This window comes from Pyrgilauda ruficollis, unplaced genomic scaffold, assembly GCF_017590135.1.
Source record: "Pyrgilauda ruficollis isolate IOZ18807 unplaced genomic scaffold, ASM1759013v1 scaffold13, whole genome shotgun sequence".
Classification (NCBI taxonomy): Eukaryota; Metazoa; Chordata; class Aves; order Passeriformes; family Passeridae; genus Pyrgilauda; species Pyrgilauda ruficollis.
In genome coordinates, this window is record NW_024511432.1 from 4,699,635 (window position 1) to 4,726,884 (window position 27,250).

Sequence of the window (27,250 nt, forward strand, 5' to 3'; positions counted from 1 at the left end):
CGCCCGCCGCCGCCGCCCTCCTGCGCGCCGCGCCCCGCCTCGCCGGCCTCCCGCGCCGGCCCCGCGCCCTCCTCCTCCTCCTGCTGCAGCCGCCGCCCGGCGCCGCCATGCCCGGCCCGGCCGCCGGCAGCCGGGCGCGGGTGTACGCGGAGGTGAACAGCCTGAGGAGCCGCGAGTACTGGGACTACGAGGCGCACGTCCCGAGCTGGGGGTAAAGCGCCGTGCGGGGACCCGCCCTGCGTCCCGCGGGAGGGCCTCGGCCCGTGGGGAGGGTTTCCTGCTCCCCCGCTGCCGTGCTGGGGTGTCCCCGGGGGGCTGCGGAGGGGGCGAGGCTGGGAGGGGACCCCGCTCCCCGGCCTGCTGCCCTGTTCGTTAGCCACTCTTCCCCCACCACCGCCTTTCTCCTCTTGGTGCCCGCAGCAACCAGGACGACTACCAGCTGGTTCGAAAGCTCGGCCGAGGGAAGTACAGCGAGGTCTTTGAGGCCATCAACATCACCAACAACGAGAGGGTCGTCGTGAAGATCCTCAAGGTGAGTATCCCGTTGATGATGTAGAGGCTTGTGGTGCCTGGGAGCGAGAGAGAGGAGCTGGATTGGCAGGGCCAAAGAATTGTTGGATCTCTTTCTTCACCCCAAAACTCCTGTTTTCTCGTTAAGGACGTTGGGATGGTGTGTTTGGAAATGGATTTGGTGTCTTGCGTGCTGTAGTGATGTTTTGATGTCTCCACCCCTCCTTGTCCAGCGTAGCTCAGGGCTGAGAGTTCCTCTGGTGGGGGAGAGCTCTGAGTCCTGACATTTGAACAGCGTTGCGTGTTCTGCCTGTGTTTGGCAAATCGTATCTGGCAATGCCTGTCTGAAACAGCTCAGGGACTGCCATTTCAACAGGAATGTGAAGCCTGGAGGGGGGAATCCTTCTGTTAATCTCTAGACAGCCAGCATGTGGCCTCTTCAGAGCCAGGCTGTGGATGCTCAGCCGTTAAAAAGCACCAATATTTTATATTCAGTCCTTTAGAGGATCTGATATGGAAAAGAACTTCATCACAGCCAGACTACAAACACTATGGAAACTTGAGAGGGCTCAAGGAGACCTGCCAAAGTTTGGCAGTGTTGGTGACCTGTGTGCTGGTGTGTTGACCCTGGTGGGTTGGGCTGTGGGGACCTTTGTGCAGCACTGGGAGGTAGTTTGGGATGGCTAGGCAGTGGTTATACACTGTAGGGCATGTCTCACCGTGTTGGACACTGAAGCAACAGCTCACAGCAAGCTGTGCTCACTGTCCTAGCAGCACTCTGTGCTGGTGATCTCGGGGCAGGCAGGGGAGTTAAGACAGAGATGAAAGGTTAGAGTTGCAGTATGTTTGGTTCTGGCTTGGCTGACACTTGCGGCTGTCACTTGTTGGACCAGCAACACTTGTCACTTGTTCCCCAAGAGCACGTGGGAGCCAGTGTCTGACCATGGGTGTCCTAAGAATTTGGGCACACATTCATCCACACTGTGCAGGGGAGTCTGAACTTAATGTGCCCCTGCAGCCACCGAGAAGAGCAGCCTTCCAGGACATGGATCCCTGCAGGGCTGTAGCCTTAGGGCATTCACTGGATCCACTTGGATACCTTGTCTGGCTGTCTCTGCTGACATTCCCACTCTCTCACTCTGCCTGCTTCCTCGGGATCTGCCTTAGCTTCCCAAAGAACTTGTCATGGTTTGACCAGCCAGCACTCCTGGAAAAGGTCTGATCTTCCATCTGCCTCTGGGAGGAGGCACACAAACCCCAGCTTGGGCTGTGGGCAAGGAGGTGGCCAGGTGAGCTGTTTGGGAGAGCCTCTGTGGCTGAGCCTGACGTCAGGGCAGAGTGGTGAGGTTCACGTGTCCTTGCCAAGCCAGGTTCCTCTGGCATGCTCCCCCTCCTTTGGATGCTTTCTGTGGTTTGGTGTTTTGTCTTTTTTTAAGCAGATGCAGGCAAAAGTTTTTGCTGTGAGACAGTAGTCACAAGTGGCAAGTGCAGAGCTGGATTTTACAGCAAGATGCCTTGTGGCTGGCCTGGGGAAACTGTGCACTTGTGCATGTTGCTCTGGAGCCCTTGTTGGCCTCTTTGGGACTGCTGTGGTTTATTGAGATCCTAGGTTTTGTCCCACATAGAAAGGCACCACGAGGCTGAGAGGAGGCTGCAGGGAAAGTCATCAGAAACACTGCTCCTTGCCTCTTCCCAGCCCAAAGAGCCTCTCCTGGAGCTATGCTGCTCTGCCTGGGGCAGCTGAGCTCTGTCACATCTAGGGAGCCTGTCAGCCTTGGACAGTGAGTCAGCTGGCAAGAGCCATCCGAGGGCAGCTGGCTGCTCCTTCTCCTTGGGGCCTGAATGTGTTGCCTTAATGCCCTGCAAGCAGGAGACTGGATTGTCCCAGATATGAAGCGGATGGTGTTGCCACTGGTTCCCCTGGCTCTCCCCACTTGCATTAACATGCAGACAGCATTCCTGTGAGTGAGCAAGGAAAAGCAGAAGGTCCAGATAAATAAAGATGAACTTTCTCCTCAGTGGAAAGTGGGTCAGTGAAAAGGGAGTTTCAGAGCACCACATTGTGTACATTATGAAAACCTGTGAAGTGTGGCAATAACATCACTCTGATCTGTGGAAAGTGCCTCTGGTTTCCTGTAACTAGACTCAGAACTTAATTGCAGACGTAATTGCATGTATCTACAGGGGAGCCTTAGCAAAGGGGCTGGGTGTCTCTATTCCTCCTAACTGGGGAAAAATTTGGATTCTGTGAGATGAGAAATGCAACCAAAAGTCTTCAGGTTTTTGTGTGATGCAGGGATGGGTCAAAGGGAAGTACCATGGTTGGGCAATGGATGCAGCTGTTTAGCACAGTTGCTCCTTTCTCTTTAACATTTTTTGAGAGTACAGTTTATGTTAGGTGCTAGAGTGAGTTTTAGGAAGAGTCACTGTCTTGATATCTCATCATGGGAAGTCACTGGTGTGTCTTCCTAGCCTTTGCTCTTTGAACAGCTTGTCCTTACTGAGCTCAAGCTAGCCCATAGCAAGTACTTCCCCTGCTTTATGTTGTACTACCTGAACATCTTGTACCATCCTCCACAGAGGTCAGGAAATTTTATCACCCTTGATGCAGAACTGAGCCACAGAGATTTCCTGTGTGACTTTGGGCAAGTCCCTTAGCCTCAACAAAGCTGAGACTAGAGCATAGGTCCTGCTTTAGGGCTGCATGAGGGAGATAACTACTCTTCCTTTTAGGGCAGCCACTTGCCTGGTTTGCCTGTAAGTGCTCCAGTGAAGACTTCAGCTTTGGACAAGGCCAGGGAGCTGTGAGGGCTCTGGTTGGTACCCTCAGCCTTTTGGGCTTCCATAAAGCAAGGTATCCTGTTTCCCTTGTCAGTACCCAACATTTCCTTTCAGTTCTGCTGTCCCAAGTACAAGACCAGGCATAATCCTGCAGGAAAATGGGATGTTGTTACTTGTGGTCATAGCATCTGTTAGCAAAGGAAGAGAATTAAGATCATGCAAATGACTTGGACATTACCATTTTCTGGATCAAATGCCTTAAAAATACGATGCTCTTAATGTCACTTTTCCTGAGAAAATTCTGCAGCTCTTTTTTTAAAAAGGCAAATGAAGCAAGCAGATTGCTTCTCACTCCACTGCAGCAGGACATCAGGATGCACTGTGTAGGACGGTGTGTGCAAAGCAGTGGGGCAGGAGCCTGGTTTGCCACACAAGCCACCCCCAACATCCTCCAGAAGCTTTTATCTGAGCAGAGAGGCACAGGACAACTCCCCTCCTTTTCAATGTATTCAGGGAGCAAAGAGTGAGAAGGTTCTGAAGCGTGGGGACTTTGCACTGCACTGACCTTCCTACCCCTCAGGTTAGTAGGGCATGGAGTCAGCCAGCAGCTGTGCTGCACAGTCCCTCACTGGTGTTGGAGGTTCCTGTCTGCTTTTTGATCAGGCTGGCCTGGGTACAGCTGTGGCCCTGCTTCCTGCCTGCCTTGGGGCAGCCCACACCAGGAAGGGGGAGTGTGTGAAAGCGTTCTGTACGTGTTTTCGTGTCGTGCTTAAATCTGACGCTAAGTTTTGACTCCCAGGATGAGGCCTGACATTCCTCAGCATGTACAGAGGAAGTTTAAGACATCCTTGTTGCCGGTGAGTCATGTGTTGTCTACATCCAACACAGGTATCTGAAGCACAGCACTCTTCCATGTCTTACCACACAGAAGTTTTTGATGGACTGCAGACGTCAGTCTGTGCTGTCTCTTTGATGAACTTCTCATTTTGTTTTTCTGCTAATGCAGCTCTAAAATGTCTCCCAGCATGCCTTTAAAGTGAATCCTCTGTTCTGGGGTAACAGTGTTCTTGGAGGATGTGAACAGTGTTGCAAGTTGCCTCTCTAAAAGCCAAAGGCTAACTTTCCACATTGCTTGTAACTGCTACAGGTGATACCATTTAGTGAGAATGATGCTATTATAAAGAGTTACCTGCAGTTAGTGCTGGTGCTGACTGTTGGCTGTACCACCTGTATAGGTGTGTCCTTCACCTCCCAGTCTCATGTACTGCCTCCATCCCTACTGCACCCCCTCCATGGGGGTGATTACAGCATCCATGTTGGCAGGTCTCTACAGGAATCAGGAGTCATCCTGCTTTTGTGATGCACCTGTGTGTCCATGTATGCTCTACTTGCCTGCAAAGCACTGAACCCATCAGAAAGAGGCTGTTTTGTCTCCTAGTGTGGTTACTCTGCATAGGCACAACATGGGTGGAGGTGGGGGAAGAATGCAGATGCAAGGAGAGGGACCAGTGAAATGGAGGTCCTGCAGCAGTGATGAAATAGCCTTTTTTTCCTTTGGTGGCTTTTGTCCCTCTGTGCTGAGTCCATGCACTGGAAATTTCAACCATGTACATGGTTTCATAAGTGCATTCTTGCTTGTTTGCCTTTGTTTTTCCTCTGTTCCCCCATTTGGGCTGTGTGAACCCTCCAGAGCTGCTGCTTATACCAGGCACTCTTGGAAGATCCTGCCAGTGTTGAACTCCAGTTATCACTCTAGCTAGAGTGATAGTTGGGATGGTGGCTCTGCCAAATTTTCTTGTCTCTACAAGCTTTAGAGCCCACATACATCAGCTTGTTCTAGAGGGAGGCTGAAATGACTCTCATGCTGGTGTGCAGAAGGGATTGCACAGAGAAATAGGATTGGATGCTGTTGGTCCCTCAGGCTGGAGCTTTTGACTGCATCAGTGACCTTCCACCAAAGCCGTTCAATGCCTGCTCCTGGTAACTCTGTGTCTCTTGCTCCTCCTGCATTTGCATGCACCGAATCAGCTCCCCCTGGCCCACTTCCTCCTCTGGCAGTCTTGAAATGAGCCCTTTTGCAAGAGAGATGGGTACACAGCTCTTGTCTTTCAAACACCAGTTGCCCACAATGAGTTTGGCAGAGTTGGCTGCTGGAGTCCAGCCTTGTGTGAGCTGAAACCAACTGGGACAGTACTGGGTGCCTTGCAGAGGCCTGGAGATGCAGCTGGTGGCTCTCATGGTGGTGGTGTAACACCAAGGAACTGATGAGCTGCAAAGCTGCAGCTCCCACGTGGAGAAGGGTGAGATACAGCCTTGTGTCTGTCTGCAGGGGCCTGAAGGAATAATTCCTATTCCATGGAATGGTGGTGGGGATCAAGGCTTGGTCCTCACATTTCTGCCTTTTAGCTGACTGCAGAATTCTTGATGTATCATGGGCAGTTCTGAAGCCCCAGGAGGGCTGTTTTGGGATGTGCCATATTGGAATGAAAGGGATTCTGAAGGAAAGTATGAAACTGCCTTCAGAATACATGCTGGGATATTCTACCAAACTTAAGTATATTTTATTTAACTAAAAAAGCAATAGTACTTTGGTACTTTCAAGGTATGTTTTTCCCCCCTCTTTTCTAAAATTCAAGAGCAGCTCACAAAAGTTTGAATTTCCACAATGGAAGTGGTAAAATGCAAACAACCAACAGAATGTTAACATAAGTGGGCTCCTCGATTTTGCAGCTCTTTGGAATATGATTATTTGGTTTCCCAGCTGATGTCTGGCAAAATAAGCAGAGCTGCTCTGAAGCCAATTTTCCTATTGAGCAATTGGTGTCGGGCTTTATAGGCCGATTATTGTGATCCTTTTGATAATACTTGCTAGAGACAAATGAGCTTCTAGTGCCAGCTTTTAAATGTTCAAAGCCTGTGACAGGGATGCTGCTCGAGCCTTTCGCTGGTCCTGGATTTTGTGTGTTCACATCTCCCTGCTTGTTCACTGGAAGCATCGTTGTATTTCCAGGCTATTCAGGCTTGGTGAGCAAAGAATTGATTTTTTTTTTTAATGGGGTGGTGGAATACATAACTTAAGTTTCTTGTGGATTTGTATCTTTTGACTGCTAAACCTTCTTTCCTGCTGTGCTAACCCCAGTTTTGTTTCAGAGCACCTGCTGGGCAAAACCCAGCACCTTTTGGGGTTCCTTCAGAGCAGCACGTGTGCTCCTCAGCTGGCAGCATGTGTGTGCTGCCGGGCTGCCTGCTCTGGCTTAATGTAAAATGATTTTTGTGCTTTGGACTTAACTCATATTTCACATGCCTTCCTGGTCTCTGCTTTTCTTTCACAGTGAGAAAATGCATAGAGAACTTTGGGTAATAAATCTAATTTCTCTCTTTGCTTGAATTCAAGCAATGGGTTCCCAGGTTGTTGGGGAAGGCTGGAACTGGAGCATCTGACAGAACAGTGTACTCCCTTTGCTTTAGAAACCAAGCAAAAAGATCTTTAACCAGGCAGCCATTTATTCGTTCAAGACAGGAAGTGATGGTTGCAGTCTTTTATTTAAAGGTTTATTTTAGCAAACAATGTTAATTCTCCCAGCTGGTGTTTGCTGCAGCTGGACTCCTTCCCTGCTTATAAATTTACATGATCCTGTGGAAAATGACCCAGGATCTGTTCTCTTGGTCACAAAAAGGTGTTTTCTTCTGCATTTACCTAACTGCAAAGCTTATCATGTGATATTTTTCACCTCTGCAGTGGGATAGCTTTGCATGATGCTCCCCAGTCTTTGGGCAAAGAGAGTTAGGATAGCTTGGTCACTGTCACTGCCTCTTCTGCCTGACGTTCAAGTCAATTGAAGCATCTTTATCCATTTGGCTGGTAGGGTGGGAAACCTGCAGCCACCAAAGAATAGGTGGCTGAGGATAGTCAAGTGGGAGCTGCTGGGTCCAGCAGGGACCATCCTCCTGTGGCTGGAGGTCATCTTGTCCCTCTGCTCTGGGCACTCAGCATAGGGACAGCTGTGAGCTGCATGTTTTGTCTCCACAACCCACAGCCACCTCACTTCCAATTTGCCTGAGGAAGGAAGCAATTTTCTGGGAAACTGGAAAACTGGCTTGTGCTAGACAGTAATGTTGTTCTAAGGGTACTGATGCAGTTGAAGTAATTAAACCCCTCCCAGTGTAGACACGGTTAAACTGAGACATGTCTTTTAGCCTGGTTTCCTATGGAAACGAGTCTTACGCAATCCTGCTGTCTGTCAGCCTTTCTCCCCCTCCTCCCCCCAGTAGTTTTTGCACTGGTTGGCCAATTTCAACCAAATGCGACAGAAGTCTCCAAGCTGTCAAGTTTGTACAGATTTCACAGAAGTAGGTGTTTGCACAGAGAAGAGGGACTGTGTTGGAGCCCCTTTCAGAGGGAAGGGCTGTGACCCGTACTGGTCACTGGAGAAACCCAGCATGGAGGAAAGCTTTGAAATACCTCTGGCATGGGAACAGATGGAGTTGGAGGCTGTACCTGTGTAAAACATTGCCTTGCAAACACAGGCAGATCAAACTCAGGAGCAGTTAATTTTGTTGAGGTGCCTGCTCCTTTCCTCTGCTGGAAATCCCCCTCCCAGTGCAGGAGGACTGGCCTGTGTAGGAAGCACAACCTGAAATGCTGCTGTTCATAGCCTGGTTTAATAAAATAGCCTTAAATGAGTATTGTTAAAAATACTCTGGCTGCAAAGGCTGGTGTTTTAGAAGCTAACCCTGCTGGGAGAGGCAGATGGTTGGAGGCCATAATAGCTTCAGTTCACATTTAATCCATGTGTGTTTGGAGTCAACATCCTTGGAGAGACAGATCGGGTGACTCTGAGAGACAGTTGTAGCAACCCAGACTTAATCCCAGTGCGTGGCTGATATGCTGCTGCCAGCCTGTAGTTTCCAGCCTGTAGTTTCAGTTGTACTGGGCTCTGGGACATGAGGGAAGTCAGCAAAGTTTCTCTGGTTTGAACAGTTATCCCCAGTTCAGTGCTGGCCATGTGCTGGAGTGGTTTGCACCAAGGTGTTTGACTTGCCAGATGCAAGAGCTTGGGCTGGGTGTTGGTTACTGGGCAAAAAAGGAGCCCCAGTGATGTGCCCTTGGATGTCCACACTGTTTGCAGCTGTGGCTGGAGCAGTGGTGTGGGACCCGTGGGTAGGAGGTGGCGTGAGGCTGGGTAGGCAAAAGCTGTGCGGGATGGGGTGCAGGCCAGCAGTCACCACTGAAAAGGGGAAACATGCTCTCCCATTGCTCTCTCTGAGGACACTCCTAGGCAATGGCTTTTCCTCTGAAATGACTTCAGCCCGTGGCATTTCTTTTGCCTCATCCTTGTTTACTAAGTGGTGGAAAACCCCACCCGGAGTGCTGGCTGCATGCGGGGAGAGCATCTGAGGATGCAGGGCTTCCCAACCCCAGTCCTGCCTGGAGGCTTGTGCCCCTCATCCCAGCTCACAGCTGATGTGGAGATGGTGTGACCAGCCTGGCCAGAGCTCTGCAGTCCTGCAGTTTAGCAGGAAAAAGTGCAAACAGCGAGTGGCTTTTAACTCTCCCTCTTGCTGAGACAGTGTTCACCCGAGTGTCTTCCCTTGGTGATGTCAGAGATGCTGCTGGTGGTGATTATCTGCAGGCATTTCATTGAAAAAAGACCAACTTTCTTCTCTCCTTTTTTCTAAAAGTCACTGATTTTGTCTGCTCTAGTGTTTTAGTGTGTGGTGGGTAACGTATCTCTATGTTTAGAGATAACGTAGAGCATTATCTTCCCATCCTGCAAAAGGTGAAAGAAACATGTGGAAGTGACTGGAAGACAACAACTTCTGCCCCAGTGGGAGCAGTGGTTGCTATGGTAGGAGAAAAGGGAATCTTGGAGGGGTAGAGGGATATCCTCCCCTAGCTGATGCAAAATCCCCTGTAATGACTACAGTACAAAGGAAAAGGTGTTTCAGAGTGGGCTTTGGGTTCTCTTGGCTCTGTTCAGGGGCTGTTTCCGCTGCCAGTCAGGTGCAAGTGTTGCAGCAGAGAGGCTGGAAGGCATGTCTGTCACAGCCAGGCCATTCAGGGAGCACCTTCAGGATGTCAGTGCCTTAATTCCTCTTTGAAGTTCCTTGGAAAACAGCTTGTGTGTGCATCTGTCTCACTGGACAAGCAGAGTAACCAAATTACATCTTCTAATTCCATCTTGGCCTTCTGGTAAGATCTGTGCATGTGAGTGACACAGGGGCGGTGTCCGTCTCCATGCTGACATAAATTAAATTAGTTCCTAATGAAGCATCCTCCTCTCAGGTTCCAAGATGTAGCCCTCAGTCTTGCTGGTTTACATGCCCCTGCTCTGGCTGATTCTCCCTTTCTGTCCAAGCTCCCAGGGGCTCCAGCATTCTCTGGGTACTGCCCTGGGGCTGTTGGTCGCCCACTCCCCAGCAAGCCCTGCCCAGCACTGCTCCAGCTCTGACAGCTGCGGTGGCCTTGCTGCCATTTTCCACAGTGGCTTTATGAGGTGCTGACGCTCCCTGTGCTGGCATTGGTGTTATTTTTGGCGCTTTGCTTCAGGCTGAGATTCTCATCTTTTGGCTTTAAAGTCTAGCTCATGCCTTTTAACTTGCAAGAGGAGAAGAGCAGGATTGGAATCTGAAGGTTTCAGCCACCTGAAGAGCCTGGAAATACAGCATATTTTATCACTTACATAAATGCCATATTTTCCCACTATATAAAACCTTCTGTTCCTTCTCCTATCTGCTCATACATTGCTGCCAGTGGTCTGAAAACAGGAATTGCCTTGGATTTGCCTGTAAGAGGAATATGATTTGTACCATCAGCAACCATCTGTGGCCGTCATAGGAGTGGGAGGCTGTGGCAGAGGTGAGGTGGTGAGCATGAGCTGTTGAGCTCCTGTGGCTCCCTGTCCTTCACATAGACATCTGCTAATGTGTGTTACTTTGGGAAGGTGCCTCATACCTTTGCCATTCCTCATCACACCCCTCCACACACACCAGATTCAGTGCCAGATGATGAATGTTTTGGAAAGCTAGAAGTCTGGAGAGGAGTGCTTTCATCATCAGCCTCAGAGATGGGGCTTTACTAGCAAGGGGCTTTACCAGTCCCTGTAAGATGTCTCTGCAGTTCTTTTTAGTGGTACTGGTGGGGCAGGAGGGGATGTTCCAGCTATGGAATGAAAGACTGCTAGACTTGGTGACTTGCAGCTGGTGCTGCCCGCACTGGTCAATAGCCAAGGCTCATTAAAAAGTCTCACCTCTTATCTTCTCTAAACTGCCTCTATTTCCAGAGCTAGGGTTGTGCTGGAAGTGGATGAGTTACAAAAATGATCATTTGCATTGAAGTGAACCACTGGATCAGCAGAGTGTAAAAGCCAGCCCAAGCACTGAGCCTCTGCCTTGGGAGCAGCTGTTCTTTGTCACTCTCCACAGGGGGATGTCCAGAGGAAAGCTTACTTTGCAAAGAGGGCTCCTGAGACTGAGCAGATTAGAGGAGGAGTCAAAACTGTTTAAAATGTCTTTAGGCTTTAAAAATAATCATGGTTATGGATGCAGTCACATGCAGTGCAGTTGGCTCTGTGCATTTGAGGTGGTTGCAAGTGAGGCGCAGCAGTGTCTGAACTTACATGTAATTTTGGTGTTGGAGACTTTCAGGTTGTCATTTCATGGGATTCAAGTACTCATTGGAAAACAGGTTGAAAAGTCAAAGACTGGTTAGTGCTGGTAAGCAAAAGCAGAGGTAGGTCCACCATGCTTGTCCTGTGACTCTGAGTGCACAACATGAATCAGTATGCTGAGGTTACCACACAGCAGTCCAAGGCACTTTTAACCATGGTTACTGGAGTCACAGTTCTGTTTGTCTGGAGTGGTTTGATTGTCCCCCTGATGTGTGTAAGTGTTTCACAGATGAGGGGGAAATCCTAGTTCATGCAAAGTGTCTGTCTCCTCTGTGGTGCTAAAAATGTTCCCATGTGAGGGTGGGAGCAGATAGAGGAGGGGAGGTGATGTGTTCCAGTCAAAATCAGTGGCAGAAATCACTGTTAATTTCTGAAAGGACTCTCACTTCTAATTTCTTTTGTCTATTTAAGCCAGTGAAGAAAAAGAAGATAAAACGCGAGGTTAAGATTCTGGAGAATCTCCGTGGTGGCACCAACATCATTAATCTGATTGACACTGTCAAGGATCCAGTGGTAGGTGCCTGTGTTGGGGGGGTGTGCTGGGGTTGCCTTCCCACCAGCTGAAGGCACAGGCTGGTTGGTTTGGTGGGCTCCTATTCCTTTCAGTGTTCCCCAGCCTCTTCAACACCCCTTCTGTGTTCCTCATGAGTTGCCCCAGCTGATGGGGAAAGTTTTGAAGTCCTACAAATTTTCTATAAGAAAGTAGAGCCTGTAGCCTTCTAAGGAAGGAGTATCTGGAACCTAAGTACCAGCCAGGGCAAGTGGATATTAAGCACTTTAATCCTTCTGGTTGCTGTCCTACCCAGTGACCAGCAGTCACGTCATGGTCTGCACTGCCACAGTTACCCCATTCCTGGGGAGTTTTCTGTGACTGGCAGCTGGCTGAGGGCTGTGACTCCCAGCCTGCTGGCAGCCCTGGAGAGGAAATCCTGCTGCAGTGTTGGCAGTCCTGGCTGATCCCTCTCCTGGGAGGAAGGCTGGGAGGCCTTAGCTCCTGGTGACACGTTTTGCCTTGCCCAGTGCTCTCTCTGTTCCACGGTGAGGGGGGTGCAGCACTGGCCAAAATGCCGAGTTGGTGCTCAGTGTGTGGGGTATAAGCAGGGCTGCACTTTCCATGTCCTGCTCCCACCTTGCTGTCCCTAGTGAAGGCTGGGCAGGAAGCAAAGGCTTTCTCAGGTCTCTTGGAGCCAAAGAAAGGTCAAGTGTGTATTTTAAACCATGACTTTTTCTCTCTTGCAGTCGAAGACCCCTGCTCTGGTGTTTGAGTACATCAATAACACAGATTTTAAGGTGAGTTTGCCTGAGTGTAGAGGAGGGAGGCTTCCCATTTCTGTAAAATGCTGTGATTTTCATATAATCCTCAAGAGCTGTGTGGGGAATTTAGAGTTTTTACAATTGTCAGCTTCACTTTTCTTTCTCCATGTAAATCAGAAACCTGTTAATGGCTCTAGATGAAAAGACATAAAAGGTTTGTGTGCTGAATGTCCCAACTCTGAGGAGTAAGGTCAACAGGTTAGATATTCTTGCTCTCCTCTCAATTTAGTAATCACTGCTGTGCTATATATTCAGCCCAAGTTAATCCTTGAGCTGTAGTGCTCTGTTTACAGCAGTGCAGTTGATGTAGCTGGTGACACTGATTTATTCTGGAATCCTTCAGACCCGGGAACTGTGGGGTGGCAGAGGCTGGAAAGCTCATCTCCCACTGCTAGAGGGTCTGGTAGTGGGGAATTGAATACATTTAAGAGCTTTTTTTTCCTTGTCTGAGGCTGTAGCATATTCCCTGGCCCTTCTGATGTCTGGGGGCTCCAAGGGATATTACTGTTCCCAAAATGAGTGTCCTTCTGTCTGAGTGCAGCTATAACTGCCTTTGCTTCCAAAATGCTTCTAGACCAAAGGGATCTATAATTAGCAGCCACACCTATCTTAATGGTATCTTTGCTTCCCCCATGTGAGCCTTTACCCTAAATCACTTAAGTCAGTGGTGGAGAATTAATTGAGCAGTTGCCATTAGAAAGCCATCAGTCATCCCTCCTGTACCATTCAGGGATCTCTTTCATTCCATGTTATGGGATGGTGGTTTTTTTGTCCTTTCTGTCCCAGATCATTATGTAGGTACAGGTTTTGTAGGAAGCAGTTGTACCAAACACCCAGAGAAGGATCTTGGGCTGGTGTTGGTTATGAAGGAGGCAGCTGGCTCACAGACCAGCTCCTGCAGCCCTGCATGCTGAGGGGCAGCACACGTAGTTTGTGTCCCTCTAGGGTGGGCCTGGTGAGCTGGATGCTGCCAGGTGGGATGTGTGTATGTAGCCAGAGCTGCAGCCATGAAGGTCTGAGTGCTGCTTAATCTCATGTAGAGATACTCTGCAGGAGCCACAATAACAGCAGCTTGCAGCAGCATCTGCCCTGACAACTCTGGGTGGGGAGAGGAGTGTTGCCTCCATCAAGTAAACAGCCATGAGAGGAGTGCTCTGTGGTGACCTTTCAGGGCTAATTAAAGCAGGTTTGGTTTGCCTGGGCTTTGTTGACATCAGCTGGGCTGTGCCAGTGCCTTGTGTGTTGGGAATGTGCCCCTGTGCTTCTGTGACCCACAGCCTTCCTTTAAGGCTGGTCCTAGAAGTTTTTAAGTTTCTCTTTAGAGACCTTTTAAATATTTCATTGTTTTTTGTTTCTAATACATGTCTTGAGATAAGCTACACTGCTCAGGCAGTGGTACACCTTGCTGAGGGTTGCTTTGTGTGTCTCCAAGTCAAAATATGATTACACCACTCTTGACATGTCCTTAGAGGAAAAAATTGTCCTCAAGGATATACCCCAGAAACTGAAATGTGTCCATGGAGTGTTCAGCAGTACCTTGGGGCTGGTGGCCAGAAGGGACTCTTAACTGAAAATGCTGGGCTTGGAGTCCATGGTCCTTTGGCCATCCTGGCCACATGGAGAGCCAGGCTAGGCACTGCTGCAGCCAGTGAGGAGCATTGGACTGGCCACTGCAAAGTGACAGTGCTCAGCTCTGGCTGTTGCATCAGAAACAACTACATGAGCTTGCAGCAGACTTTTGTAGGCTCCTGGGAGAAAGCCTTGCTCCTTGGGGAAGTCCAAATTCACAGCTGTACAAGTCCAAGACAGAAAGTATTGATGCTTTTGATGCTGATTGGTACAAGGCAGGAATAACTTGTCTTGGGAATGCAAGTGTGTCCCCAGGGCATGCAGTGTGGCTTCTTGTGTTCAGAGCTTATTTGTAACCTGAATTTCCCTAGCTGTGTATGGGGTGTGTGGGTTGTTTGATGCTCCACTCCCATGAGCTGTCTGCCTGTTTGAGTAGGTTCTTGGGGCTGCAACTAATTGCAGATTATAGAGCTGCTTCTACTGAAGGTGCCTGTGGGTGTCTTCTCCTATATAGAAACTCCCAAGATGTCTCTTCCCTTGCTCTGAAGTGCCAAGTAGAGAGTATGTGAGACCACTTGTGTTGGTCTCAGCTTGCTCTGTACCTCCACATGAGAAGCAGCTGGAGAACACCCAGTCATTGCTCCCTGCTCCATAGTCCTTACCTCTCTGGGCAGCCAAGTTCTGCTGGAGTTAAGTGCCACACGAGCTAATCCAGGTGACAAGGACTCTTCTCTTTGTTTGGATGTGATATGCCCATCTCTGTGTTGGCATCTGGATTCAGCAGCACTGATGAGAACCAGCATGTCACCGGCAAATCACCTTCAGGGTGTGTGAGGGGTTCCCAGGGCAGCTTGTGTGGCTGAGGGCCGTGACTCCCAGCCTGTTGGCAGCTCTGGAGGGGAAATGCTGCTGCAGTGTTGGCAGTCCTGGCTGACCTTGCCCCTGTGAGGAAGGCTGGTGACACGTTTTGCAGCAGCAGGTGGTTGCTGACCACTCCACAGGCTTTCATTTCTCTCTGTCCTGTTGGCAGTAATTGCTCACAAGCTCAGTTGTCTCCTTTCTGGAAGTTCCTTTCCTCCAGCATTATTTTTTGCTTTGATGCTAATACTTTGACCCCTTTGCCAGTTCAAATGGCAGAACACTGTTCATGTCAGTGCACCCATGGAAGTGGCTGCTGGGTTTCCTCAGCTCTCTGTGCCTGGGCAGAAGCTGCAGTTCTCTGGTATCCAAGCTGTGGCTGTAGGTGATCCCAGATCAGAAGCACAAGCTTTTATTTCACTATTCTTAAATGATGATATAAACAGGAGACTTAGGTGATACCTCCCCAGAGCTGATTACATTTTCTTAAATTACCTGTCTGGGTCCCTTCTGGCAGTGACAGCACTGTACTTGCCAGGAGGATGAGCTGGAGCCAGGCTGGATATGTATTCTGCTGTGAGGACAGCAGCTTGTGTACGGGTTAGTGTTTCTCTTCAGACCTGCTGCATTACTTGTCATCTGAGAGCATTCAAGCTCCCCACAGCAATTTGCCTTAAATGAAAGCTGCGCTGCAGAGCCACATGCAGCTGAGGAACCATCAGCAAAATTAAATGTCTTTTGCTAATTGGTTTCAAACTAGAAATGAGGCGCCTGCACTTCAGCCACTGTCAGCTGTCACGTATTTTGTAAGTGTACTTGGTACTGTGCCTTTCACTGCCCCAAAGAGGCAAATGGGGACAGAGACAGGTCTCAAGGAGCAGTTTTTTGGTTGGGTTTGCTCTAGCAGGTTTGGAGCTGAAGATGAGATGGGCAAGAAAGGTGAGCAAGGGACAGTTGCTTCAGGATGTTCAGCTTGCTGAAGTTGTGGGTACAGTGGGCTTTTGAGTCAAGTCTTCCACTTCACCTGCATTTTGGTGAGTTTTCAGGCCCAGTTGCTGTGAGGGAAATGTGTGCATGGGTTTTATCCTTGTACATCCAGGGTTTCTTTAAAAAAAATGGTTGTTACCCTGCATAAGCAATGCAGAAGTAGAAAAGATTCTCCTCCCTTGTGTGGCTGCCAAGACTGGATGCTTTGGGAACTGTTTTCCTTTTTTTTTTCTTTTGTTGCTGCTGCTGCCCTGCACCCCAAAGCAGTGTGTCTCCTCACAGCCACCCTGTTGCTCTGCAGATGCTGCTTCCTGCACGTAGCCAGCTGTGTTGCTCACTCAAGGGAGAGGAATAAGCATTTAACTCCTGTCAGCCCCATGCTGGGGGAAGTGTGTCTCTGCCTCCTCAGGCACGAACAGGATCAGTTTATGGTTGGTTCTGTGATGTGTGCCAAAATATCACTGAAAGCTGGAGAGGTGTAGTGGCTGCCTGTGTATGGGTTTGGCCTTTCCTGGTGCTCTGTATGGAGAAAGGAGACCAGCCCAGGTCTCTGAGGCCTCGTGGGATCCTGAGTGCTGAGCAGATATTTCAGCTGGGTCTGAGTGATCCCCACAGTGATGTTTCTGATAATCCTACTCCACAGAGACAGCTGTAAGAACAGAGCATGGGGCATGTCTGCAAAGGAGGTGTCTGTCCTGTCCTGCTAGGCTGGGCAAAGGGGATTTGGAGCCCACTGTCCCACTGTCAAAGCCTGCTTGAGGCAGCTGCCTGTGCAGGACCCACTTGCAGTGGAAACCTTGGCTCTGTCCTTCAAAGCTGTCTGCATTCATTGGCTGCCTGCAGGGCTGAGCAGGCTCCTGCAGGGACTGTTCCCTGTGGTGAGCAGAGCTGGGCACTGCTGGCCACGCTGCTGGCCTTGGCACTGACAGAGGTCAGAGGGGCTGGGTTTCACAGGCAGCTCTCCCAGGGAAATCTGTTGAATGCTGTTTGCCCAACAGTGTTTGGGCTTATCATGGCCCAGTGCCGAAGGCCACTAGCCAGAGAAGCAACAGCATTGACAACAGGTCTGAGAAGAAAGACACTGGTGACCTCCTTCCATCCCCTTCCCACTTACAGGCAGGAGGAGGAAGAGAGCCAAGGAATAGGAAAAATGAGGCCTGGTCTTGTAATGCCACTGCCTTTCCTGCCCTCCTCCTTCCCCAGGTGCATTGATGTTGCCAGGTGAAGTTGAACAGGGCAGTGAATGCCAGAAAGACATGTTTTACACATTTCTTACAGTGTTTGTAACCTAGGAAGCCATTTACACAGACCTGGAAGGACTCAGCTGTCCTCTGCTGGCCCTGTGTCCTGCATCAGTTGTGCACAAGTCAGGAAATCCATCCCTGCTATGGCTCTGTAGCTTGTGGCTATGTCTTTTTTGCTCCCTGCTCACTTGTCTGCTTCACTGGGTTGCTCCAAAGTGTTAGGATCATCCCAGCTCACGAGAATACACTGCAGTTGTGTCCTGGAGGCTGTTAAAGCTCTGTGTGTGTAAGTGACACTTGTATGTTGTCAAATGATTTCTGATTTTGGGGCTGGGCGGGGGCTGTTTGCAGATGGCCCTCAGTAAGGCAGGAACCTGAGGATCTCAGCATGGGCCTGGAGGGGATCCAGGGCCAGAGCTGCTTCTTTGGAACGTGAATTTCAATCCCTTGCTCTGGGATTTTTCCTGAAGCCGCCAAGTGGTGCCTGTGATGGACAGCGAGCTCCAGTGCTGATGCAATTGGTGATTTGTCTGAGCTGTGAGATGATCCTTGTTTGTAAGAAAGGGCAGAGAGGTCTGGTCCCACTGCTGCCCTGTGAGTGTCCTTCCTTGCCCTGCCCTGGCATCTTGCTTTCCCTGGAAGAGAGGACAGCTCAACAAGGTTGGACTGACTCCACAGCCAGTGACAGATACAGAGCAGAAGGCAAATTTTGGGCCAGCTGTGACCTGGAGTGGGAGCAGCAGGAAGATGAGTTTTCCTGTGATGCTGCTGGTGGCATAGGGCAGGTTAAAGTGCCCCCTGGAGCTCTGTCACTTCCACATGAGCTGCAGGACACAGGAGAGGAGAGTGGTGGCAGTGAGCACTTCCCCACAACTTGAGCTGTGCTCTCCTTGGTCCCACAAGCATTCCTGTGCTCTGCATTAGCCTGTACCCTGGCATAGAGGAGAGGATAGAGCACTGTGGCTCTAAGGCTGGCTCTGTTCTTTGTGCTTCCCAACCCCATGCTCCTTTAGATTGATGTATTCCTCTCCCTGTCCCACCCTGAACACCTTCCCATGTGTTCCCAGCCTGCCTTCTTTGAATGCTCTTGTCAGTGCTGACATACAAAGTCATCAGAGTGACTTGACAACAGAATGAAAGTCACAATTGTCTATGCCTGCTCCAGAGCTTTTGCTCTGTCCCCCTTGGACAGAGAGCCAGACATCTCCTGCTGGAAAGTTCTGACAAGTGTGAATGATGCCAGTAGCATTTCACAGGAGCTCTTGCATCCTTTTTAGATTTCCTGGCAGGTCTGAGATCGGGAGAGCCCTCAGGAATAGTAGCATTCATAGGGAATCTGGAATGGGTCAATTATTGGAATGGGTCATTGCTCTGGAATGAGCAGTGAAGGCAGGTGGGATATAGGAAATTAAACTATTCCAAATTTGGAGTATTTATTTTTTCTCTTTTTTCTTTTTCCTCCCTCCCTAAATCTGTTTCAGCAACTGTACCAGATCCTGACAGACTTTGATATTCGGTTTTATATGTATGAGCTGCTTAAGGTGAGTGGCATTGCATGTGACAGTCTGGATGGGGAGACCAAGAATGAGAGAGGCAGTAATGGAGCTCATGGGGCAATGTTGCTGAGAGATTACCTCTCTTGTGTTCAGTGCAGAATCCAAGTCTCATAACCTGGGAGGGTTTGGGAAGAGATCGGGTTACCTGGCTTGTTGATGTGAGGTATTGCAGCTAGACTGGGGGCCTTTGGTCACCTCCAAAGAGTCTGTGATTCTCTGAGGTCTAAAGTGTTTGTGATTGTGTCACCAGGTAGAGCTGTGCTTGGTCTCCCTATGACTCTTGCACCATCAGGCTGCTGTGAGGAAAATCAACTCCCAGAAAAACAGCCAGAGCCAGGACAAGGCCCTTGAGGCAGGGCTGGGGAGCTGTGATGCTAGGGAGAGTAGAAGAGAGGGATTGGCAGCTCCAGGCTTTCCTCTGCTGCAGTATTCAAATAAAGCCCCAGAAGGTGAATTCTGCCCACTAGTTACGCCAGCTGTTACATGTAGCATCAATGTTTTCCTCTGACACCTCCCAGCCAAAGCTTTCCTTGCCCCTCTGATGAAAGGTGAGGAGTGCCCTAAATACCTCCCCTTAACTAGCCTAGCTTGCACTTCCCCATGGAAATTCCCTCAAGGAGCCATGGCAGGTCTGTGGGATGTGCTGCTCTGGCTCTTGGGGGTCTCCAGCTGCAGGACAGGGTAGGCAGCAGGGCACAAGGGAGAGCTGACAGGTTTGACCCATCCCAGGGCTGTTCTGGCCTGACCTGCTGGAGCAGCAGCTTGGCTGTCTCAGGTCCCAGCAGCCACTTCTGGGCTGGCACTTTGCAGCTCCCATGCTTCTGGAAATGAGTGGGACAGGCTAGGAAAGCCCTTTGTGCTCCAGGACTTGATGACTGAAGGAGACTTCCTGAAACAGATCCAGTGGGCTCAAGGGAGGCTTTCTCCTCTTCAGCCCCATGCTTGCCCACCTCTCTGCAAGGGAAGGACCTTCCTACTGGATGTTGGGAGTGAGCCTGAGGCAGCCTGGGATTAGGATGCGAGGGGTGATGATGTTTAGTTGATACTTGACCCTTGGCAACACAAAACACCAGAAGAGCTTCATCCCTGGAAGCAGTTTGTATAACCTGTTAGAGATCTCCTGGACTGGAGATCCAGCACCACTGTTTGCTGTGAGTCCTGTGGGCTGGGAGGCCATGTGTCACTGCAGAGCTGTTCTCTGCTGGGATGGAAGCTGTTGCCTCCTTGCTTCCCACTGTGGCACAGGCCCAAGGACAGCATTGCTTCCCTGGCACTGGTGTCTTGGATATTGAATGACTACAAGCTGTACCCTCTTTCTGTGCTGCTGGAGATGCCATAGCATCTGATAGATGTTGATGGATGGATCTCCCTCCCCTTGGAGATGAGAAAACAACATTCTCACCCCCTTGCTCAAGGGAACAGCTGCGCTGGGGGGGCAAGTGGTGCAAGGTCATGGAGCTGGGGGAGCTTATATGTGCTCCTGCCTACAAGCTTGAAGCAGCTTTGCTCTCCCTCATGTGCTATTACTTGCCTTTTTTTAAGTGCAATTTGGCTTAAATCAGCAGGGCAGAGGTGACTTTCTAACTTGAGTGTGTTTTGGGACACAAGTGGAAAGCCTCACTGGAAGGCCATAAAACTGCATGCATGTAGGAATCATTCCCTTTCTAGGGAAGAGATCCTGACCTAGGAAGCACAGGGCTACCCAGGTTGGAGCACTGGGCTTGTCACCAGTTGGGACACCTCTCTGCATTGTGTTCTTCAACAACTGTGCAGGGAACACAGGGAACACCTGTGACTGCAGTAGGGCACAAGGTCCATACAGTCTTGTGGCCAGCTTGTCACTTTATCATGTGCAGCATAAGGACTGAAACTGCTCATTTCATGTGCCAGGGTTATGGCACTTCTTGTGAACTCTTGCTTCTGGCTGAGAACTGTCTGTTACAGTGGTAATGCTGTGCCCGTGGTTACAGCCATGTCTATTGTGTGTGTGTGTGTGTCTGCCAGGCCCTGGATTACTGTCACAGCATGGGAATCATGCACAGGGATGTCAAACCCCACAACGTCATGATAGACCACCAACAGAAAAAGGTACTGTGACACCAGGGCTTACAAGCAGGGGTTTTTCAGGGAAACTGAAAACTGCTGCCTCTGTACCCATAGCCCTGGCAACTGCACATACCCCTCTAACCTTTCTTTACTGGCTCCCCTCCACCTGTGCCAGCATCAGGAGATGGTCAAAGTCCCACAGGGAAGCACCTCAGTGAGAGTTCATGGCTTCCTCACTGCTGGGTTGTGCTGGTCAGACCACAGGAAATGGGCAGCACAGGGGCCTATCCCACCCCATCATGGTACTTGTATACCATTGAGTGCTGTGTGTGCCTGCCCCAGGGACCTGGAGTTTGTGTCAAGGAACTAGCTGGTGGTCCACAGGTCCCTCTCTGTCAATCAGCAGTGGCTGTACAGGCAAGGCAAAGTGTATAAGGAAGGGAATCTCTTACTGGAGTCCTTCCCTAGTAAGCAGGTTGTCCATCCCTGCAGCTGTGGGGATGGTCTGCCTTGCAGGATGTGCTGAGCCCCTCCTACCCCATTTTCTGCTCTCAGTCCCCAGGTAAAATGAACACTGCCTTCAGCCCAGCCCTTCTAAACAGTGGGATAAGACTTTTGCCTGTTCCCTAATACTCAAGGACCTGGTGGTGCTGGTAAGGAGCCAGCTGCCCAGCAGTAAAAGTGTGCTTGGACTCAGAAGGCAGTGGAGCTGTCTAAGCTGGGCTTTGCCCCACCAGCTGAATTAGGGGAAAGGAAAAAACCTGATCAGAGAACTGCTGAGAGCATCTGCTGTCCACAGAGGGCCTCCCTCCACCCTGGGCTCCACACTTGCATCAGGAGGTTGAGGTTTGGCCCATGTGGCCATACCTGCCTGGCTGATGACTCTGTGTCTCTCTTGCATGCTCAGCTGCGGCTCATAGACTGGGGTCTGGCCGAATTCTACCATCCAGCTCAGGAATACAATGTCCGTGTGGCCTCTAGGTACTTCAAAGGACCAGAGCTCCTTGTGGACTACCAAGTAAGAGTCTGTCTCCTCCTTGCTGTCTATCCAGTGATAACACTTTTGGCTGCACTTCAGCCACCTTTGGGTTGTCTGGTTTTGCCTGTCAGGGCATTGCCTGGGTTGGAGAGAGGCTGGCTGTGAAGTGCAAAGGCTGAGGCTGTCTGTGCTTGTGGGGAACCAGGCTGTGGTGAGTGTGCCTTTTCTGACAGCTTCTCCTTTTCTCCCTCAGATGTATGACTACAGCTTAGACATGTGGAGTTTAGGCTGTATGCTGGCAAGCATGATCTTCCGAAAGGAGCCCTTCTTCCACGGCCAGGACAATTATGACCAAGTAAAGACATTGTTACCTGGCTTACTTTGTGAAAAGTTTGTCCCCAGTTCATCTCTGTGTGTATAGTGGGGAGGCTCTGGGGATGGGGCTGCCAGGCTGGGAGGATGCTGCTGTGTTTAGTTGAGCCATTTCTGATTTTGCTGCCATGTGTAGGAAACTTGTTTTCTGCACATCTTGCAAAAGCAAGTTTCAAGGGAGAAACTCCTTTTCTCTGGATATTTCCAGAAGGAGGCTCTTAGATTTGGGCAGCTCTGCCTCTGCAAAAGAGTGGTGGGCTGCCCTTCTGCTCTCTGAACATGCCTTTTGTTCCAGCTGGTTCGCATCGCAAAGGTCCTGGGCACAGATGAGCTGTATGGGTATCTCAAGAAGTACCACATAGAACTGGACCCGCACTTCAATGACATCCTGGGCCAGTAAGTGGAGAAGTGAAATGCTGCCTTTTTTCCCTTGTAAGCACAGAGAGGGAGATAAACTGATGTGTGTACCCTTGAGGCACTCTCAGCAAAGGCCTGCTTGATCTTCTGGATAACGGTGCTGCTTGCAGGCTTCACATCTAGCTGCTCATGCCATCTCAGGAAGTCACTGAAATGCAGGCTCTTTCCTTTTGTGTCTCCCATGATTCATGAGCCATCCCCTATTTCATCTCTCTCCTGCATGTTCATGTCCTTTAAGTGCAGATGTAGAAACTGCAGTTAAGTGTGGGCTGAGTGGCTCAGAGTCTTCCAGTTGAGATTTCTGAAAAGGACAAGTGGAATGGATGGAATAGTGAGGATAGCTTCTGTGAGGCTGGCTGGCAAGCCAGACCAGTTCTAGTCCCAAGGGTGTCACCCTGCCTGCCACATGGTGTTGTCTAGTCCCTGCAGACAGAAGGGAATGTGCAATGTTGTGCCTCTCCTGGCACAGAAGATCATACAATTGTGTACATAAAGCAGAGGATTTTCCACCTTTGGCAGGTGTTTGCTGGGCAGTAACTTGTGCAAGGAAAAGCTGTGGGCTGTTTATCACAGCCACCTATACTCAGAAGTGGCTGGTGGCTGGTGATTCCCGTGGGACATCAGGGTAGTGCTGTGCAGTGACAGCTGGTCCCTTTGCAGGCATTCCCGGAAGCGCTGGGAGAACTTCATCCACAGTGAGAACAGACACCTGGTCAGTCCTGAAGTCCTTGACCTCCTGGACAAGCTGCTGCGATATGACCATCAACAGAGGCTGACTGCCAAGGAGGCGATGGAGCACCCCTATTTCTGTGAGTCTGTGCAGTAGCTGGGGTCAGCAGGGACATAGTTGTGGGGGCAAATTTTGGCTCCCCACTCTGTAAAAGACTTAGCAGCTCTGTGGGGTTTCAGGGCAGTTTCTCTGGAAGGATTTGCCTGGGTGGAGCTTCCCCTTTATTAAATACTGTTTCCTTTTCCTGCCTGGTCTGTCTCCTGCAGATCCAGTGGTGAAGGAGCAGTCCCAGCCCAGCTCAGAAAATGCTGTGCTCTCCAGTGGCATGACAACAGCACGATGAGGACTGGAAAACGACGGGTAATTCAAGATGTTTACAAATAAAAGCAAAACCTTCGGTCACACAGTGAAGGGAAAAGAACCAAGGACCCCCCCCCTTTCCCTCCCCTTTATACTCGGCAGAAATCTAACCTTGGGGGGGGGTCTTAAACCTCAGTTCCTCTCTGGTGGTTGTGGTTAATGTAACTCTAACCCTGTGGTACCAAAGCCCTGGGCAAATGGTCTTGCAAGAGCTAAATATGTAGTGATATCCCCAGGGCTCCACACAACTGATTCTGGTTCACATCTCTATGGATCCTTCTCTTCCTTCTCAGTCCAGCCTTCCCCACCATGCTGGTGGGGACAAATTGGTTGTTCCACCATCAGCCCTTAGCATGCCTCTTTCTAAACTTGCCTTTCTGACTTGTAGACTCTGAATGAACCAAATTCAGGCTGGGGGTCAGCAGGTGCAACTCTGTTTTGAGGTCCAAGTCTTTACTGCTCACTCTGGGCTTGAATTTGGCCCTTGAATTCCAGTTTCAATTGTGAATGCCGGGGTGGTTGGGGGGGAGGGGGGGGGAGTTTGACAAAAAACAATCCACAAACCCAGCAGCATCTCGGGATTGGTTTGGAGCATTAAAATGAAGGCACTGATCCGAGTTGCTGGGGAGAGGAGATCCCCCCTCCAGTGTGTTTGACAAAGGCTCGCTCTGAGAAGAAACTCAATAGACCTGCTTTGGAAACTTGTGAATGTGAGGGCTGCTCTTGTGGCAGGAGAGGGGAGGGACTATCCAGACTTTCCCACCGAGCTCAGGAAAGTCAGTGTTGCAAGATTTCTTGTGATAGGTGTGCAACCACGTACCTCATGACGTGGCTCCCATGAGAATTCGTGCCAGACGCAGACTTGTGCCAGAGCACAGCTCTGGAGCGGTTCAATCCAGCACCGCAGGATGGAGGAGTGGAGAGGAGGCCGGGGAGGAGAGCACAGGGAGGGGGGAGGATCAACAAACAGCCGCGTCAGGGCGGGGGCTGTGCAGCTGCTGATCCAGGCCTTGGGATCCCACGCAGTGTTTGAACAAAGTCAGCCATTTGTTGAATTCTGGGGTGCCGATCCTGTTGGGGGGTGGGGGGTTTGTCTTATGGGTTCTTTCATCAGATCCCTCGATGGCTTTATAGCCCCACAATTCACAGTTGCCTCCTCTACTTGTTCTGTGTGTAACTTCATCAAGTGGTTCTGGTGACACTCAAACCTAGACGCTGGAGATAGTGTTTTCCCACCAGCACCTAAACACAGAATTTCCTTCTGCGGCATTGTTGAAATAGTTAATTTTTTATAAGGTTGCAATGTTTCTATTTGAAACATCTGTTTACATTCCATATTCCAATAAAGTTCTATTGGCATCGACAGCAGGTCAATCCATTTGTATAATTCACTGAAACCAATAAATATCTATACGTCTGAACGTCTGCCGTCTCAAATCTATGGGATAGCCTGAAGGCCTGAGAGTTGGAGGTCTTGTCTCCTCCAGGAGGGCAGGTCAGCTCTTCCAGCCCCTCTTGTCTGTGTTTTTTTGGGATCTCTCGCTCAGTCTTTGGTTGCAGTTCTTCCTGCTGTCAGCCCTGAGAGTTTCTCTGGGGCAGATTGTCTCCGCTGCCACGGGGCTGCAGAGGTGTGAGGGTCTGGGCACAGCGTGGGGCTCAGCTCTTGTGCTCCACTGGCATCACAAAGGCACTGCCTGAGGGACAGACCTGACTGCTGTTACCTGGTGGGTCAGACCAGGTCATCAGTGCACGGCTGGAAATTGGGGTTCACCACCTGTGTACCCCCCTGCTCGTCTGCTTTCAGCCTGTATGGATGGCTTTGTCTAAAGATGTGCTGAGTAGGGAGTAGTTGTCTCCTTGCACCTGGGGACATGGGGACTGTCCTGGGTGTCTGTGGAGCAGCCTGTGATTGCTGCCATCCTGCAGGGCCTCTAACATTTGCTCTCCTACAGAGGCTGCTGAAGGCATTGGTGAGTGTTCCCAGTCCTCTCCTTCCGTCTGCCCCTGGCTGCCTGGCCTGAGGGCAGGGGAGTCTCTTGTGCTCTTACACTGTGCCAGTACCAGCAGGGGTTTTAATATCAAGTTTTGAACTGATTTTAAATATCTATTGAATTGCTCCATTGAGAAGTGAATGTTTCTCATGGCCTGTCCAAGTTGCTATGGGAGAAGATTGTCTGTTTTCCAGCTGTTGTGTGTAGGCATTCCCAGCTTCTGGAGAGGCAAGGCAGAAGAGGTGGGGAGAAAAAAATTATTTGAGTGGGGGAACTCTGGTAGGTGAGCACTGCTGACCACTGTGTATGAGTGTGCTGCATATAAATGCTTGATAGTGTCTGAACCTGATGGTGGAATTTCAAGGTGGTACTTGGGGAAGTGTCTGTTCTGTAAACCTGCGTCAGTTCTTTCCTGGTACCCTCAAGCAGAGGAAGAGAGTTGCTCTTCCAGAGACTGAAGAGGCTTTCCCTGGCTGCAGTAAGCAGAGAGGCTGGAACAACCTGCCTCTTATCTCCCCACATCCCTACCCCAGCTCTAGGGTAGGATGAGCAGTGACCGATTCATCCTGTGAGGGAGGGAAACAGCAGCTGAGCAACAGTAGTCTGGGAATGAGAAGGGTGTGGAGTCTCCTGATCCCAGGGCAGTGGAGACATTTGGCTGCAGCTTGCACCAGTTTATCTCTGCATCCAGTGGCTCTTCAGAGCAGGAAATCCTTCTCTCTTCTGGACCTTAGCAAAGCGTTCTCCTGGTTGTAAGGACAGCCAGGAGCTGGGGAACAGTGCTTTGTACCTAGTAAGTTAAGAGGACTGGGGAACATGCGTCTTCATCTGCTTTCTCCTAGAGAAAGTTAGGAGAGTCCTAGTGCATGTTCCTGGCCTTTCAGCTGGCCTGGCTCCAGCTTTCTAGCAGAGGTAGAGCATTGGTTTGGCTGAGTGCCTTGTAGGAGGAAAGGCTCAAAACTGAGTCCCAGCAGCCACTGAAGGATGCAGTAGGAAATGGATGCAGCAAGGAGCTTTGCCAGCTTGTCTGTTGCAAGTGTGCTGGGCATGATGGGTGCTTTTAGTGGAACTATGGGAGGTGTTTGTGGTAGTGGAGGGAAACTCCAAACAGTAGGTCATGGAAAAGAAGTCCAAACTTGAGTCTGGCTGTCCGCAACAGTTCTGCTTTGCTGGACTGCATCTCTCTCTTGCCTTGCTCAGCTCTACCTTCCTTTCTCCCCTCTTCCAAAGCAGGCTGAGGTTCCCTGCTGTCCCCAGATCCCGAGGGCCATGGAGGGTGCGCCTGGGCCTGGCTGGGGGTGGGGTGGCAGATCAAGGGCAGCGTGCCCAGCCATCGCCTCCTCACGGCGCTGGAGGAGCTCCGTGTTGAGCTGGCAGTGCCCCGCGACGCTCACTTCCCTCCTCCCGTCTCTCCTCAGGTCCGATGCTGTTGCTCCCAATTTTCCATAAGCAGAGTGAGAACCAAATCAAACGTCCCATCGGCGCGGTAGAGCGACGGCGGGCGGACTGCGCGGCGCGGGCAGGGCTCAGAGCGGGGCACACGCTTGGCTGGACGGCACTCGCCTCGCTATGACCGCAGCCCTTCCCTCCGAGTGTTAAAGGTTCTTCTGCCTCTGTTTCCTTGTTGAGCTCTTCCTGACCCAGAAAGCGTGGAAATGTGAAGGGTGTGCAAAGCAGTTGTTGGTTAGTCGTTCCTTCCTCTGTTCCGGCTGTTCCCCCCCAACCTCTGATGGACCATGGTTAGACAGCTTGTGCCTGTCTCTTCCAGGACATGGGGGTTGCAGGGAATGTAGTATCGTGATGGACAGTTCTATACTATAATTAAAAGAATTCTATATTGTTGAATAAAAGTTTTAAAAGAAGCAT

At 50.4% G+C, this 27,250-nt stretch overlaps 1 protein-coding gene across 1 annotated transcript; it reads left to right on the forward strand.

Moving 5' to 3' along the window:
• The first annotated feature begins 14 nt into the window (after nucleotides 1-14).
• CSNK2A2 (casein kinase 2 alpha 2) lies at nucleotides 15-27,247 on the forward strand. The gene is made up of 12 exons (XM_041458687.1): nucleotides 15-211; nucleotides 421-532; nucleotides 11,373-11,474; nucleotides 12,201-12,251; nucleotides 18,415-18,474; nucleotides 20,494-20,577; nucleotides 21,443-21,553; nucleotides 21,768-21,869; nucleotides 22,182-22,282; nucleotides 22,964-23,112; nucleotides 23,300-23,393; nucleotides 26,803-27,247. The coding sequence occupies exons 1-11, from the start codon at nucleotides 108-110 to the stop codon at nucleotides 23,374-23,376; spliced, it is 1,053 nt and encodes a 350-aa protein (XP_041314621.1). The 5' UTR covers nucleotides 15-107; the 3' UTR covers nucleotides 23,377-23,393; nucleotides 26,803-27,247.
• Nucleotides 27,248-27,250: the final 3 nt, after the last annotated feature.

Coding starts and splice junctions, on each gene's coding strand:
- CSNK2A2 (XM_041458687.1), top strand. CDS start 108: ATGCCCGGCCCGGCCGCCGGCAGCCGGGCGCGGGTGTACGCGGAGGTG. Junction 533..11,372: donor TCGTCGTGAAGATCCTCAAG/GTGAGTATCCCG, acceptor TGTCTATTTAAG/CCAGTGAAGAAAAAGAAGAT. Junction 12,252..18,414: donor TCAATAACACAGATTTTAAG/GTGAGTTTGCCT, acceptor AATCTGTTTCAG/CAACTGTACCAGATCCTGAC.